At 51.0% G+C, this 12,635-nt stretch overlaps 4 protein-coding genes across 4 annotated transcripts; 2 read left to right on the top strand and 2 right to left on the bottom strand.

The window, feature by feature from the left end:
• Positions 1-891: 891 nt before the first annotated feature.
• Positions 892-2,869, bottom strand: B0H65DRAFT_506243 (heterokaryon incompatibility protein-domain-containing protein; the record flags this gene model as incomplete). Its single annotated transcript, XM_062828052.1, is given in 3 exon segments — positions 892-1,749; positions 1,763-2,632; positions 2,738-2,869. The coding sequence occupies 3 exon segments, from the start codon at positions 2,867-2,869 to the stop codon at positions 892-894; spliced, it is 1,860 nt and encodes a 619-aa protein (XP_062683985.1).
• A 923-nt stretch (positions 2,870-3,792) lies between these two features.
• B0H65DRAFT_96188 (lipoxygenase) lies at positions 3,793-6,705 on the top strand. Its single transcript, XM_062831616.1, has 2 exons — positions 3,793-4,428; positions 4,513-6,705. Exons 1-2 carry the CDS (start codon positions 4,040-4,042, stop codon positions 6,389-6,391), a joined length of 2,268 nt encoding a protein of 755 aa, XP_062683984.1. The 5' UTR covers positions 3,793-4,039; the 3' UTR covers positions 6,392-6,705.
• Positions 6,706-7,092: 387 nt separating this feature from the next.
• On the top strand, positions 7,093-7,660 carry B0H65DRAFT_421207 (uncharacterized protein; the record flags this gene model as incomplete). The annotated part of the gene is made up of 2 exons (XM_062824326.1): positions 7,093-7,402; positions 7,581-7,660. 2 exons carry the CDS (start codon positions 7,093-7,095, stop codon positions 7,658-7,660), a joined length of 390 nt encoding a protein of 129 aa, XP_062683983.1.
• A 1,653-nt stretch (positions 7,661-9,313) lies between these two features.
• Positions 9,314-11,772, bottom strand: B0H65DRAFT_586066 (uncharacterized protein). Its single transcript, XM_062830942.1, has 2 exons — positions 10,192-11,772; positions 9,314-10,140 (listed from the first exon to the last, which is right to left on the bottom strand). Exons 1-2 carry the CDS (start codon positions 11,612-11,614, stop codon positions 9,440-9,442), a joined length of 2,124 nt encoding a protein of 707 aa, XP_062683982.1. The 5' UTR covers positions 11,615-11,772; the 3' UTR covers positions 9,314-9,439.
• Positions 11,773-12,635: the final 863 nt, after the last annotated feature.

Raw genomic sequence — 12,635 nt, 5'->3', positions numbered from 1 at the left:
TAAATATTGGGATTATTAAACGTTTATAGTATATTAACTATTTATTGAATATTTAATAAATATTTAGTTACGGTTACGGTTAACGATCCTGGTTATAATTACGGTTATAGTTATAGTTACGGTTACAGTTACGTTTACAGTTATATTAATGTATTTAGTTTCTTGGTGACGGGAAAGATATTAATTGGCTACCTGAATTCTTTGCTTAGAGAGAGAGAGAGAGAGAGAGAGGGGGGGGGGGGAGAGAGAACTAGGCAACTAACTACTAAAGTATTGAATTTGCAATGCCACTTGGCTGCAACTCCTACTTGGAAGATACAATGCTTTAGTAGTTAGTTGCTTAGTTCCTTAGCTCCCTGGTACCTTGAGTAAATGAATGACTTGGAGGTTTTTGGTTGGAAAGAGGAAAAGGAAGAAGTGCAAAGTTTTTTTCTCCGAGGTTGGCTTTATAATGGTGGAAGGTGGTAGCCGTCGTTCTTTCCCTTTTACTGTTTTTCAACTTTGCGACTAGGTTGAGGCTGCAATATTCCAGTCGGTTGCTTTATATATACTAGCAACGCTGACCCACACCCAAACGTTTATTTCTATCAACCATTTAGAAATGTATTTGGCTGCATCAACCGTTGATCAACGCGCTTCGTAAACGTTTACCCCGAAATCAACTGTAAATTCACTGTTCGAAAATTTCAGACTATTTTTCTACTGTTCGCTAAACCCCCCCCTTCGCAGTACGGACCTCGTCTGATATCGCGACTCGCGAGCACCTGGGCACGTGGATGGAACCAAACTTGACTTCATCTTCTCACAATTTTTTTTTCAATCTGGAAGCTCACATCACGTCTACCCTCCTGCCTATCTTGGAGCTTATGATAAGACCTCGATTCTCACTCATCAACGCAGTCGCAATTCTCGTTCCTTGAGCACGACTTCAATTTGTCGCCACCGCAACAAATCCGCTGGCAGCCGTTCATCGACATCCCGAAAGACCGAATCTGATGTTACGCGCTCATATACCCATCTTCCAGCGCTGTATTCGATCGGTTGAACTAAGAGGAACTTCATGGAAAGGAATCCTTCCATATTGTTCCAGTCTCGTGTAAGAAGCAGCGCGACGAGCTTATGTACTTTCCCTTCGCCCTCCTCTAAGGTGTTCGGTGGGATATTTCTCTTTCGAATCCCCAATCGACTTGCACTGAAGGCCAGCGGCTCGGTATAAACCCAACCGCTTTCCAAGGGATCACCGTCCCAAGGTCCAGTCTTACGCCAAGCAAGGCTCACGTCGAAACATGTCCCCTTGATGTCCAAAAACTTTGGGTTCAGGCCAAGGGCTGAGTTCTCAAGGATTTTTTCCGCATCTTTCTTCCAGTCCATGTCCATCTGACGGTCCTCATATACTGCCGAAATGACACAATTCGCAGCATGATCAACGCAGCTCATCTTCCTCTGCACTTTCAGCGCATACTGAGATGTGTTTTTCCACCCAACCCAGGTCCAGCTTGGGAACTCGCTCCTCCGTGGCCGTTCCAGTCTTGTCGAAGACAACTCCGCCCTCGGCAAACCGATGGCCCTATCATCCCAATGGTCGGCCCATAGCAGACCTTCGATGAGGACGCTTATTTCGCAGAAGCTTTTGTGCCCCTGTTTTAGGTTCCTACCGAGTTTCGCTGTTGTATCACCAGGCTGGTGCACGGAAGATCGAGAAAACAGAGGCATGCCACACAAAAAGGCGACACCACTGTGTTGGCTACTCTCTGACCGATACATATCCAGGATGCGCATCACGTTCGAACGAGAGGGTGCGTTTCAAAAACTCGTTGATTCTCTCCCAGACCGTGCTAGTGTATTTGAAGTCATCAGGAGATGGGAAAACGAACTTATTAGTTTTTACAGTTTGTCGGGATACTGGTCCTGATGACGTCTGGCTTTCTTCGCAAATCATATGCTGGCATTGGAAAAACACCTGGTTGTCGGTGAAGACAAGGCGCCGCTTGGATAACAGAGCTTCTTGGTATGTCCAACCTCGAGTGCTCCACAATGATGATCCGATATCATCCTCGGGCTGGTGATGCACCATGAGTGATCGTGGGAGCCCATACACGCTCTCAAAATCGATCCGCAGTTGGGGATTGCGTGCTCTGGAGCCGACGCCCGGCAAGCCATACTCCGCGTCCTCTCCAGCTGCCGCAATTATGGTTATCGCCGAGCGGGCGTAAATCGTGCCCATGAGCTGAATTTGAGTGTGTTTTGCCCGCTTATCGGCTTGCGGAATACAATATCTGTCCACCCACAGGTATCTGAATCCTAGCTCTTTTACCACCCTGATGGAATCCTCGACGACCCTGGGCAAGCGAATGGGGAGCGTTGAGACTGAACCGTTCTCTTCGACATTACCGGATGTACTGCCTGAAGGTGCACCCCAGACGTAGCTTAGGGTCAGGTACACTTTATCAACAGCCTCAGATGCCGGTATAATGCGTCGGGCAATACAGTCGATGAACTGAAGCCCCGGGACAAGACGAAGATCCGACGGGTTGTTGAAGCATTGATCTCCGTGGCACTTCACACAGTCATCAAGCCACTTTGCAATGAATCCATAATCGACCAAAGGTGGGCGCCATAAATCGCAGGCATCCTGGAGAATAACACGTCTACCACCAATGCAGTGCGATCTGTCCCTGGAGGGAACCATATCAAAGCTCCAATCTTTTCCCCAGAAGCAGTCGTCGCAGTATCGTACAGTCATAGCGGCGGCGAATTTCTTGTCAGATGCTGCCGAAGGATCATCTTCGACTGGAGCAAGCGCACCACTGGCATCAACTTCAGGCCGTTTGGATTGCTGGCTATCAAGTGGCTTCGAGACATCGTCCATCGTGCGTCGTTCGCGATAATCAGGTTGAGCAACGAGTCCGGGAAGGTCGACTAGTCGGCGAATCGAAACGGGTAGGAATCGCAAACGGAAATACTTGGGCGGCCAGCATTGATTTTGTCAGGTTGAAGTCACAACTTCAGGCTGGAGACAGAATCAACTAAGTCAATTTTGGGGGCATGAGCTATTGAGCTGGCCTCGACGTGGTCGGTCAGGCAGCCGCACGAGAAACAGGCCGGGCGGAGGTCATTCAGCCCACTTGCTTGACGACGTAGGGTACCCCAGCGCTAACTTTTGAAGTGGGAATGCCCCGCCAAACTTGTTACTGTCGAAGTACTCACTGCATTGTCTTGGCATTGGATATTCGAGTTTGGCAGGGCTTTCTTGCCCTCTCCGATAGGCCATCGAAACCCTCAAACAAATGTCAACATCATCAACGGACTACCATATGAAACGCCTAACAACATGATTGGCCAATGAATTGAAATCGAGGCACGGCGATGCCCGATCAGCCATGATATCGTGGCGCAAGCCATTGGGAACTGGTTCAATTACACGTGGTTGGCCAAGACAAGTCCACGGTCGATTTCACCCCAGCCCTACAGTACCAAACAAAATCTCGAACAATTTCAACCCGTGCCAAGTCCGCCCACAGCGACGAACAGAAAACTTCTTTTGATTCTTTGAGGCTTCCAAAACAAACACCAGATTTTAGCCGAGTTCCCTAATTCTGCGCCTCAAACGATGGTTCCACCCAGATTGGCTAGTTTGATCGATGTTCATTGGCACCGGCGACCCAAAAAGCAAAATCACGCAGTTCATGCTTCATGCATGTAGACCATGCTGTGTTGGCAGCCTCTCATCCACATGGCTAGGCCGGGCGACCGGTACCTGGCATTGGGTACTCCGCAATCTCAAGTTCCCAACCTCGTCTTTTGATGTTTTATTCGGAAACCACAACAATGGGCAAATGGGCGGTGTCCGCATTAACGTCATCTTCCAACATCATGCCCAACCTTAATCAGGTAGCCCAAGTCCGAATTGTGGCCCACCGCTCTGTCAAAATGTTCTTTTCAACATTTACAACTTCATACCACCACGGCAACAGCTGGATCTGTATGCCTTCACCCATTGCACGCCAGAGAAAAGGTCTTTGAGAACGCTCGAAGCAAAATGGCGATCTCCCGACCGAAACGATCACTGGCTCGCCGGGCCGTCGCCTTTGTGAAAAAACTCATTCACAAGCATCCAATTCCTGATCCGTCTCTGCCCGTCCCCACAGCAACACAGGCAGCGTCCCAACCAGACAAGAAAACCATCCTGAAGCACCCAGCAAAGAAGGACTTCCTGAAACAGATTGTGCCCGAGACGATTGGGGACTGCCCGTTGCCATCCTTTGATCCCGGCATCTTTCACAGTGAACTGCTAGATCTCAAGCTGTACCCTAAGGTCGATCCCAATGACCCCAAGAACATCAAAGAGCCAGAAGGGAATGTCCGTGAAGGAACATATCTGGGTACGCATCTCGCCTTGACTCAGGCGTATGAGCGTGTTGAACAAACGTGGGTTGATGTTGCTGGTGCCATGAGGCGGTGGACATCGCCTGCCAAGAGAAAATTACATGTCAAGCTGACTTTCACTTCTAGGTTCAACTCCCTCTTTGACGTTCTTGGTATTGAACCCACCTTTCCTAGATACGTCTCACTTGAGCAGCAAAGGAAAATCTACCAGTTCACGCCATATCCCAACAACGCCGATGGAACTCCTGCCGAGTTCCCACCTCATCTCCAGCATATCCCTGTGGATCAGAACCACACGGTCTTTGGCGTCTTCAACAATGCCGGTCTGCTCGAAACAGCAGTCATCTTGCAGAAACTTATCCCGGATGAAGATGGATTTCTTGGACGGACGAAGCAGTGGTTGCTGGAAAAGGCTCGCGCTGCTGCGTATGGAGGCGAACCGGAGAAGGGCATCACCATCCAGGACGTCGAGGACTATAACAGATTTCATCGCAAGATAGGCACCGATATTGCCAACGGCGGCAACATTGGCCTTTTGGACGACTGGTACAGCGACCGCCGCTTCGCCGAACAGCAGTTCACCGGTACCAACCCCACGACCATCACGCAAGCGGGGAAGCAATGGATCGGCGAGTTCTTGACAGCGGCGAGAATCGGTGGCTACAACGAATGGATCTCAGCCCTGGAGGCCGCTGACCCGGCATCTTTCTTCGTCCAAGACGGGAGTTACTTCCGCAACGCTGTTGGCGTCTCCGACTCGTCCGCCGTCCTCCACCACAAGCAGCCCGGCAGCGACGACAACTGGTGCGTCGGTGCCGTCAGCCTCTTCCAGCTGCACGACGACGGCAAGCTTCACCCGGTCGCCATCTGCATCGACTACCGCGGAACCATGGAGCAATCCGTGACCCTCTTCAACAAGCGCCTGACCCCTCGCGACTCGACCCGGACCGAGAAGACCGACTGGCCCTGGCGCTACGCCAAGACCTGCGCCCAAGTGACCGACTGGATGCGGCACGAGCTGACCGTCCACCTCACACTCGCCCACCTGGTCGAGGAAGCCATCATCGTCGGCACCAACCGGTCCTTACCCATGGAACACCCCGTCTACCGCCTCCTCTCGCCACACTGGTACAAGACGCTTTCCGTCAACGCCGCGGCCCGCGCCACGCTCGTCCCGCAAGTTATCGTCGACATCGTCGGCATCTCGCCCGAGCAATGCCACTCATTCATCCGCCACGCTTACGACACTTACGACTTCGTAGCGCATTACGTCCCCAACGACCTGGCACGCCGCGGTTTCCCGAACACAGCCGAGGGTTTGTCCTCCTCCACCAGATACAGGAACTACGCCTACGCGAAGGACGTCCTAGCCCTCTGGACCGTGTTACGGTCCTACGTCTCGGAAATGCTCGCCCTCTCTTATCCCTCTGACGAGTCCGTGGCGCAGGATCGATACATCCAGTCCTGGTGCACCGAAATGCGCCAAGGAGGCGCGCACATGTCCTCTTTCCCCGAGATCAAAAACCTCAACTCCCTAACAGACGCAATAACAATGTGCATCCACACCGCCACCTCCTTTCACTCGGCCGTCAACTACCTCCAAAACTTCTACCAAGCTTTTGTAATTGCCAAACCACCTATGCTCTGCACCGCTCCGCCCACCTCCCTTTCGGTCCTACAACAGTTCAAAGAACACGACCTCGTTGCTTCCTTACCTATCAACCGCCAGCGCCAATGGCTTTTATCAGCGCAGGTACCGTGGTTGCTAAGCTTCAGAGCGCCGCAGGATCGAAGCCTGTTGAATTACGCGGCGAGTATGTGGCGGGTTTATAAGACGAAGAAGGGCAGGAGGGAGAAGATGGTTGCTGAGGCTAGTGAGAGATTGTATGCGAGGTTGAGGGAGACGCAGACGACGGTGTGGGAGAATTCGAGGGCGATGGAGAAGGGGAGTTTGCCGTATATGGTGCTGGATCCGGGGAATACGGCGGTCTCGATTTTGATTTGATTGGGGTGGAGGTTGTTTGCTTTTTGTTGTCTTTTTTTTTCGTTGGGTTTTCTTCTTTTTCTTGTCTTTGAAGTTGCTTACGATGCTTTCTAATCTTGATGAGATACGACGATGACGAACATAGAGAGGAAGATCTTGGGATCACAATGGGAGGATTTTTTTTTGGTTGAGCAGTTGGAGAGGTTGTCTGTTTTCCGTTTTTTTGTATACCGCTTTGAGTTTTCGCGAGACAGAAAAGGTGTTGGTCACCACTCCATATAGTTGTCATATCGTCATAATCTAATCATTAGTTGTTACTTGTGCAAGAAGCAGCCAGACATGAAGCCATCACGACACCTCATGATTGTTTACTTCAACTCAGGGGAACTTTAGCACCAAATCCCAGCTGTCTTTCAGCGCTCTTCAGCACTCGCAGTGAAGCCCCACTTATAAGTCCCCTAGAGCGCCAAGCCATGCATCAACGTCACACTGGCCCAGCGATCCCCACAAAATTTTTGTTTCTGTCTCCACCACAGTCCAGATCTGCCATCTGAATCTTATCTTCAACCTCCCCGTTCCATCTGCCTCCCAGTCCCATCGCCTTCTTCTGTCCACCACCACCACCACCACCACCACCACCACCACCACCAACCTCAACCGTTCTCCCCAGCTTCAACCATCCATTCCCTTCTCAACAACCCACCCGACTCAAAACCGCCAAGATGCCCTCCGTCAAGAACCCCAACGGCCCCTCGCGCAACCGCCTCATCGCGCGCGCCGCCTCCCTGCGCAAGCAGCGCCAGCGCCAGTCGGCCCAAGGCAAGCTGGAGAAGATCCACAAGATCACCAAGGACGACCTCGCGCGCGGCGCCCGCCCTGGTCTGCTTCCCAACAGCGGGCCCCGCAAGGCGCTGGGCAAGAAGGCGCAGCGCAAGCTGGAGAAGAAGCTCGGGTATGGCATCAGGCGCAAGATGGAGAGGGAGGGCTTGAGCAAGATGGAGGTGGAGAAGGTGGAGGAGATGATGGGTATTGGTGAGTACTTTCTTTCTTCCGTTTCATTTGCTGAGTGAGGGAGGGCCAAGGATTGAAAGGGGAAAGGGAAGGAAGAAGAAGAAGAGGATAAAGAATAAAGAGAAGGAGGAGTAAAGAAACGCAGAGAAAAGAGTTGTTTGCTGCGAGGACTCGAGCTAACAGGTTTGCGGCAACACAGGCAAGACCAGCAAGAAGAGCGCGGAGACCAAGACCGAGGAGACTCCCGCCACCAAGGAGGTCGAGATGGATTTTTCCTAAATCATCACATCCCAAACCACGAACTACCACACCACACCGACATAACCATGCATTTACAACAACTGGCGTTGGGGGATAATACGGGATCATCAAGAAGGCACGACATGCGAGATAGAGAAGGGGAAAACATGCAATCAGCAAGAAGAAGGGAAAGCACTGGCACTGGACGACTACAACAACTACCTGAAGAGGGAGAGGAAAAGGAAAAGCGTTTATCAACAAGATACCCTTGGCAGCAGTGGAAAGAGTGGAAAGAAGAAGAAGAAAGTCTGGGTTGGTATCTTTGGTACAGATACGGATGATGAAAACGACCAAAGCCGTTTCATGACCCCTTGAGTCGATCGATCCTGGAGGTTAAGGGCGAAAATGAAAGAGGTCTCAACCGAATCCTAGTTCTAGGCGCCCGTGTCCCCTCCCCGCCCCCAGCAACATCCAGCAATATCTACAGAACAGACCGCGAGAGACGACCGGGTTCTTCAATAGCTCTTCGTTACGACCGCCCACCACCACACCCACGCTCGTATGCCACGAATCAGTTACTTCTTGGGAACAGGTCCATTTGACAGTCTGGCCCAGCCAGCCATCTATTTGGTTACCCTCTCGGCACGACAAGTAGTACTTAAGTAGTCTGGCTGTGGATGGATTACTTTGGAACTTTGGTGCTAAAAAGGAGAACCGTGGCACAACAGGTCATGACACATGGAGCGCAGGAATGGCGACTTTGCTGGTGGTAGGCTTTATAGAAGGCTGCTTTCGGGCCTGGCTGGAAAGGAGAAAAAGGCGAAGGCTAGTACCACAGCCAGTTAATGGGATTGCATGCGTTCAACGAAAAAAGTGTTGCCCCGTGCATTTGTTCATTTATTAGAGTACAGATGTGATTCTTCTGACATTGTTAACATTAAGTTCTAAACATACAATCATTTCACTGCAAGGCCTTTCCCAAGTCCCGTTTAACCCTGCTCAGACATACCCTTTTCACATACACTAGAGGCGCTTCTCCCTTCCATCTTACCGATGAAAGTGCCTCTTGCATGGACCATAGACGAAATGTGGTGGGGGGGGAGGGTGAACCCTAACCCTTGAGCTGACAAAATCAACTTTCGCGGTTATGAGTGTTTCTGGAATGAACAAGTGTTTTGGTCAATGCAGACATGATTGTTACTGGAATATCAGTTTTCGGATCTTCCGATATGTTGAATTATCACCTGCCGCAGTGTATGCGAAAAACGGCCAAGGTGAGCGGTGTTGAAGGTTGAGTGTCCACTCCGGCTCTGTTAGGGGTGTGAAATTTGATCAGGGCATTGGGCTGGGGAGAGGTAAACGGGGACGACTACATATGAACAGGATATGATGGTTGTTTAAACTGCGTTATTAATTATGGTTTAGTTATGTACATTACTTTACAAGTTACTCCAACAAAACTCAACGCCAAGTCCTCTCATAACATTGTGAAGATACAACATCTTCTATCAGGTTTGTTTCCATAGCAACTGACAAGATCCATATGTACGTTATTTCTCTCATCTTGACCAACCAATACATCCATCCCAAACACCTACCCATAACTTGCCGACCATGGCATTAAAACATTTGTGAAAGCAAGACGAAAGCAAGTATACAGTAGACATGATAAGGGAAAGACACTGGTCTCAAAGTTCCCTGAACAACAAACAATGAACTCGTGAAAAAATCTCAATGTTCTCAGGTAACTGTCGTACAACCCTGCAAGCTGGACCTCTTCATTCGAGTTGCGGCCTCGAGTATAGTCCAACTTCAACCTCAGCAACCGACGCTGAAGGCCCCCATAACCTCGGTGTCGCCGAGCTTGACAGCCTCAATATGACTGAACTCAAAGAAGGTTCCAAGCCTGGAACACTCCTCAACACACTCGGGATCATCCCACCAGTTATCGTCACCAGTAACCATCTTTCCCCAAACCTCCTGCCAAAGCATTCTGCCCACGACGCTTCGGAGCTCCTCCTGAATGCGCTCCTGGTCCTCAGTGAACACATCAGTGGGATCCGGGGGTATGGCCAAGAACTTTGTCTTGGTACATGTTTCCTCACGGACGCGGAGCTGCGCTTCCTCCAGGAATCCGGGGAAGACCGCACTTGGTCTGACACAGCGAGACTGTGACTGCAAGTTTGAGAGGATGTGCTTCTCAAACCACTTTCTTGTCCGAGGGCCGAGTCTCCTTGCCACTGGGAAGGGGTCAAGCAGCACTAGCTGCAGAATGCCGTTGGGAGCGAGGCAGCGGTGGATTTGCTTAAGAACTTCGAGGATCTCGTGGGCAGGTACCAGTGATGGCAGGGAGAGGCAGTAGACCGTGTTGAAGGAGTCTGCTGCGAAGGAGATGGACGCCTTGTTGGGTGGTGCAAACAGAGGCTGCACGTTTGGGAATAGGTCGTGTGGTAGCGGAGAGAGCGAGAGGTGGGTGATCGCGGCGTCTGAGTAAGTCGCAGCTAGGTAGGACGCAGTTCCTGAAAAGATTAGCAGGGAACGGCAAATGCTCAGTATCAACGGAGGCTTACCTTCAGACTCGAATAGGGCGAGGATTTTCTGCCCTGGAGCGTGAACAGCGCCTTGGTCCGGTTGACTCGCCATGTCCGCCGGAGTTGTAGTAGGTCGGCACATGTCGTAGAGCACCGAAAGCATCAAGCGCTTTCTAGCTTGCTCCTCTTGCATATGTGACGAGGTGTCGGACGGCTCGCCCCATCCTTGCGCCAGGCGAGATAAAACCTTCTCTGGGCCGGAAATGATCATAGCCTCGACGTCCTTCTGTATTCTTGCTAGATTCTTGTTCTTTTTTTCGTACTTGGGAACTTCGAGGTTGTCCTGCTTCTCATTGGCCTTTGGCAACATCTCCGTGGTCGATTGACATCCCCAGTCGTCGGGTGGTTTCCAGGCATCCGGGTTATTCACTCTGAGCTTGTTTGATTTTTGGGGAAGACCCGGGATCTCGGGAACAGGAAGGAAGCCCTGGGTTGAGGTCGGATCATGAGCTTCGGCCGTACTGAGGAAGGGGCTTGAGCCGGATGTGTTGTTATTTTTCGCGCTTGGAAGACTCGGCGAGACGGCTTTACTGGGGCCCTGAAGTGCGGTAAACCAGTTGTCGACAAGAGATGAGAATGATGGAACCGCGTCACCCGCAGCTGGCGCCGGAGGACGTACAATGGGGTGCGAAGGTCGTAGTTTTGAGCCCTTGGCCGTGGAAAAGGGCGAGGGATCGGCTGAAATGGTGGTTTCGATTACCTGATCATTTACGTCAGCGTCCCCTCGAGACTCGTATGTGACGGTGGTTGTCCTCGTTATATACGAGTCTTCGTCCAGCCACTGGATAAGTGTTGTAGCTGGCGGATCATCAGTAGAAGTATGGTTGTCAGCATCCTCCGGTGTTGAAGGAGTTGTGAGGATGACGAAAGTTGGCGGCTTGGATGGGGGCGTCTTCAAGCCCTCGAGTTCTTCCAGTGCGGTGTTTTCTTGGCCTTCCTTTGGCAGTGCGGGCTTTGCCGGTTGGTCTTCAACGGTATCCTCTTTTGATAGCTCATCACTTTGGTCTTCCACGACGTTCTTCTTTGATAGCTCATCACGCTCGTCAGTGCGGTTGACATCAGTACTAACCAGTTGGTCTGAGTTGCCGGAAGTGGTGTAGTTGTTATCGGCAAAGATGGAGGACAGCCTCGAGGAGGGGGCGTAGTAAGAGCTTGGCCGCAGCTTGTCGTCAGATTTGTCGGACAGACGTGTGCCTAGGAAGGCCCTCTTAAGCCTCGATACAGCGCTACCCTTTGAGTTACTCGTGGCACCAGACTTGTCCGCTGTAGAGGAGGAACGTCGTGTGATGGCCGATCCAATCACACTCCTGCCATCTTGGCTTCCAAGTCCAAGTTCCTTCTTTTTCCGTTGTTCCTCAGCAAGGCGCTGCTGTGCTTGCTCATCCCAGGCGATTCCGAACATCTTGAAACGCAAGGTGAGACGAAGGTGAATGTGCGGCTTCTAAGGTGAGAATGATCTCTGATGTGTTGCAGAACCTGTAAATGGTATCCGCCATCGACCTGGTAATGTGAGAGCTTTGGTTTTGTGGCCCTGTGCTCTGGCGCTGTCGTTCTTCGGGTCCTTGATTGAGACGGTGAGAGAAGTACTCGCCGATGAAGCTCAGCTGGATCTCAGGATCCGCCTTTGAGGGCTTGCGGTCGGAGGTTCGCGATTGGGAGGATGTAAGAGCGGGGTAGATGACTGCAAGGGAATTGCACAACAAAATCAGATGAGGTCTTTTGCGCAAACGCTCCCGAAAAGGTATCGGGTCCGAATACTGCGGAAGGATGAAGAAGAGATAATGTTCTCATGCGCTACCAAGTTCATATATGGGGAAGACAGTAAGGACTTCAAATGGTCTGTAGCATAATTCGAAACGGTATGTGTTATGTTTATTCAGTCAGAGTCATTATATCAATCGGTGGCATGGAGTGGATGGGTGTCGGGAAGAGGATTTGAATGTCACGATCTCTGAGAAATCAATGGATGCTGAACTGGTGTAAGGAATTAGGGCAAAGTGATAAGATAACGGCCAAAGTGTTCTAGATGCCGTGCCTTCCTATTTTGCACTTGGCTCGGTCCCGTCGGATAGGAAGCCTGTCTTCTGATCAATGTTTCCGGGAGAAGATGGAAGGAGCGACTCATCTCATCTTCTTGGCCAGAAAGAAATCCGGCGGAAGTGAGAGTCAGGTGAACTTGGATCCTACACCTCCTGATCACCTGTACTTGAGCAAATTCTTCTCCCAACTGCCATCTTTCAATCAGTTCCCCATCAACATCATCTCAATCTCATCCGAAGATCGACGAACTGTCGACCTTCCACGAAGTCAAAGATCTGATTCTTGCCAAACATCATCAACAGTAGGATATCTCCTTTCTTCAAGTCCCTTATCTTCATGCGCGCAAGAAGCCTTGGGCTCCAGAGATATCGGACACTCACCAG

This window comes from Neurospora tetraspora (assembly GCF_033439725.1).
Source record: "Neurospora tetraspora strain CBS 560.94 chromosome Unknown B0H65scaffold_2, whole genome shotgun sequence".
Taxonomy (NCBI): Eukaryota; Fungi; Ascomycota; class Sordariomycetes; order Sordariales; family Sordariaceae; genus Neurospora; species Neurospora tetraspora.
This window is presented reverse-complemented; position numbering and strand designations above follow the sequence as displayed.

What these genes read in the sequence shown, in the direction of transcription:
- B0H65DRAFT_96188 (XM_062831616.1), top strand. Translation starts at nt 4,040, where the DNA reads ATGGCGATCTCCCGACCGAAACGATCACTGGCTCGCCGGGCCGTCGCC. An exon ending in TATGAGCGTGTTGAACAAAC is followed by an intron (nt 4,429 to 4,512) that starts GTGGGTTGATGT and finishes TTTCACTTCTAG; the next exon opens with GTTCAACTCCCTCTTTGACG.
- B0H65DRAFT_586066 (XM_062830942.1), bottom strand. Translation starts at nt 11,614, where the DNA reads ATGTTCGGAATCGCCTGGGATGAGCAAGCACAGCAGCGCCTTGCTGAG. An exon ending in CGCCCTATTCGAGTCTGAAG is followed by an intron (nt 10,141 to 10,191) that starts GTAAGCCTCCGT and finishes TAATCTTTTCAG; the next exon opens with GAACTGCGTCCTACCTAGCT.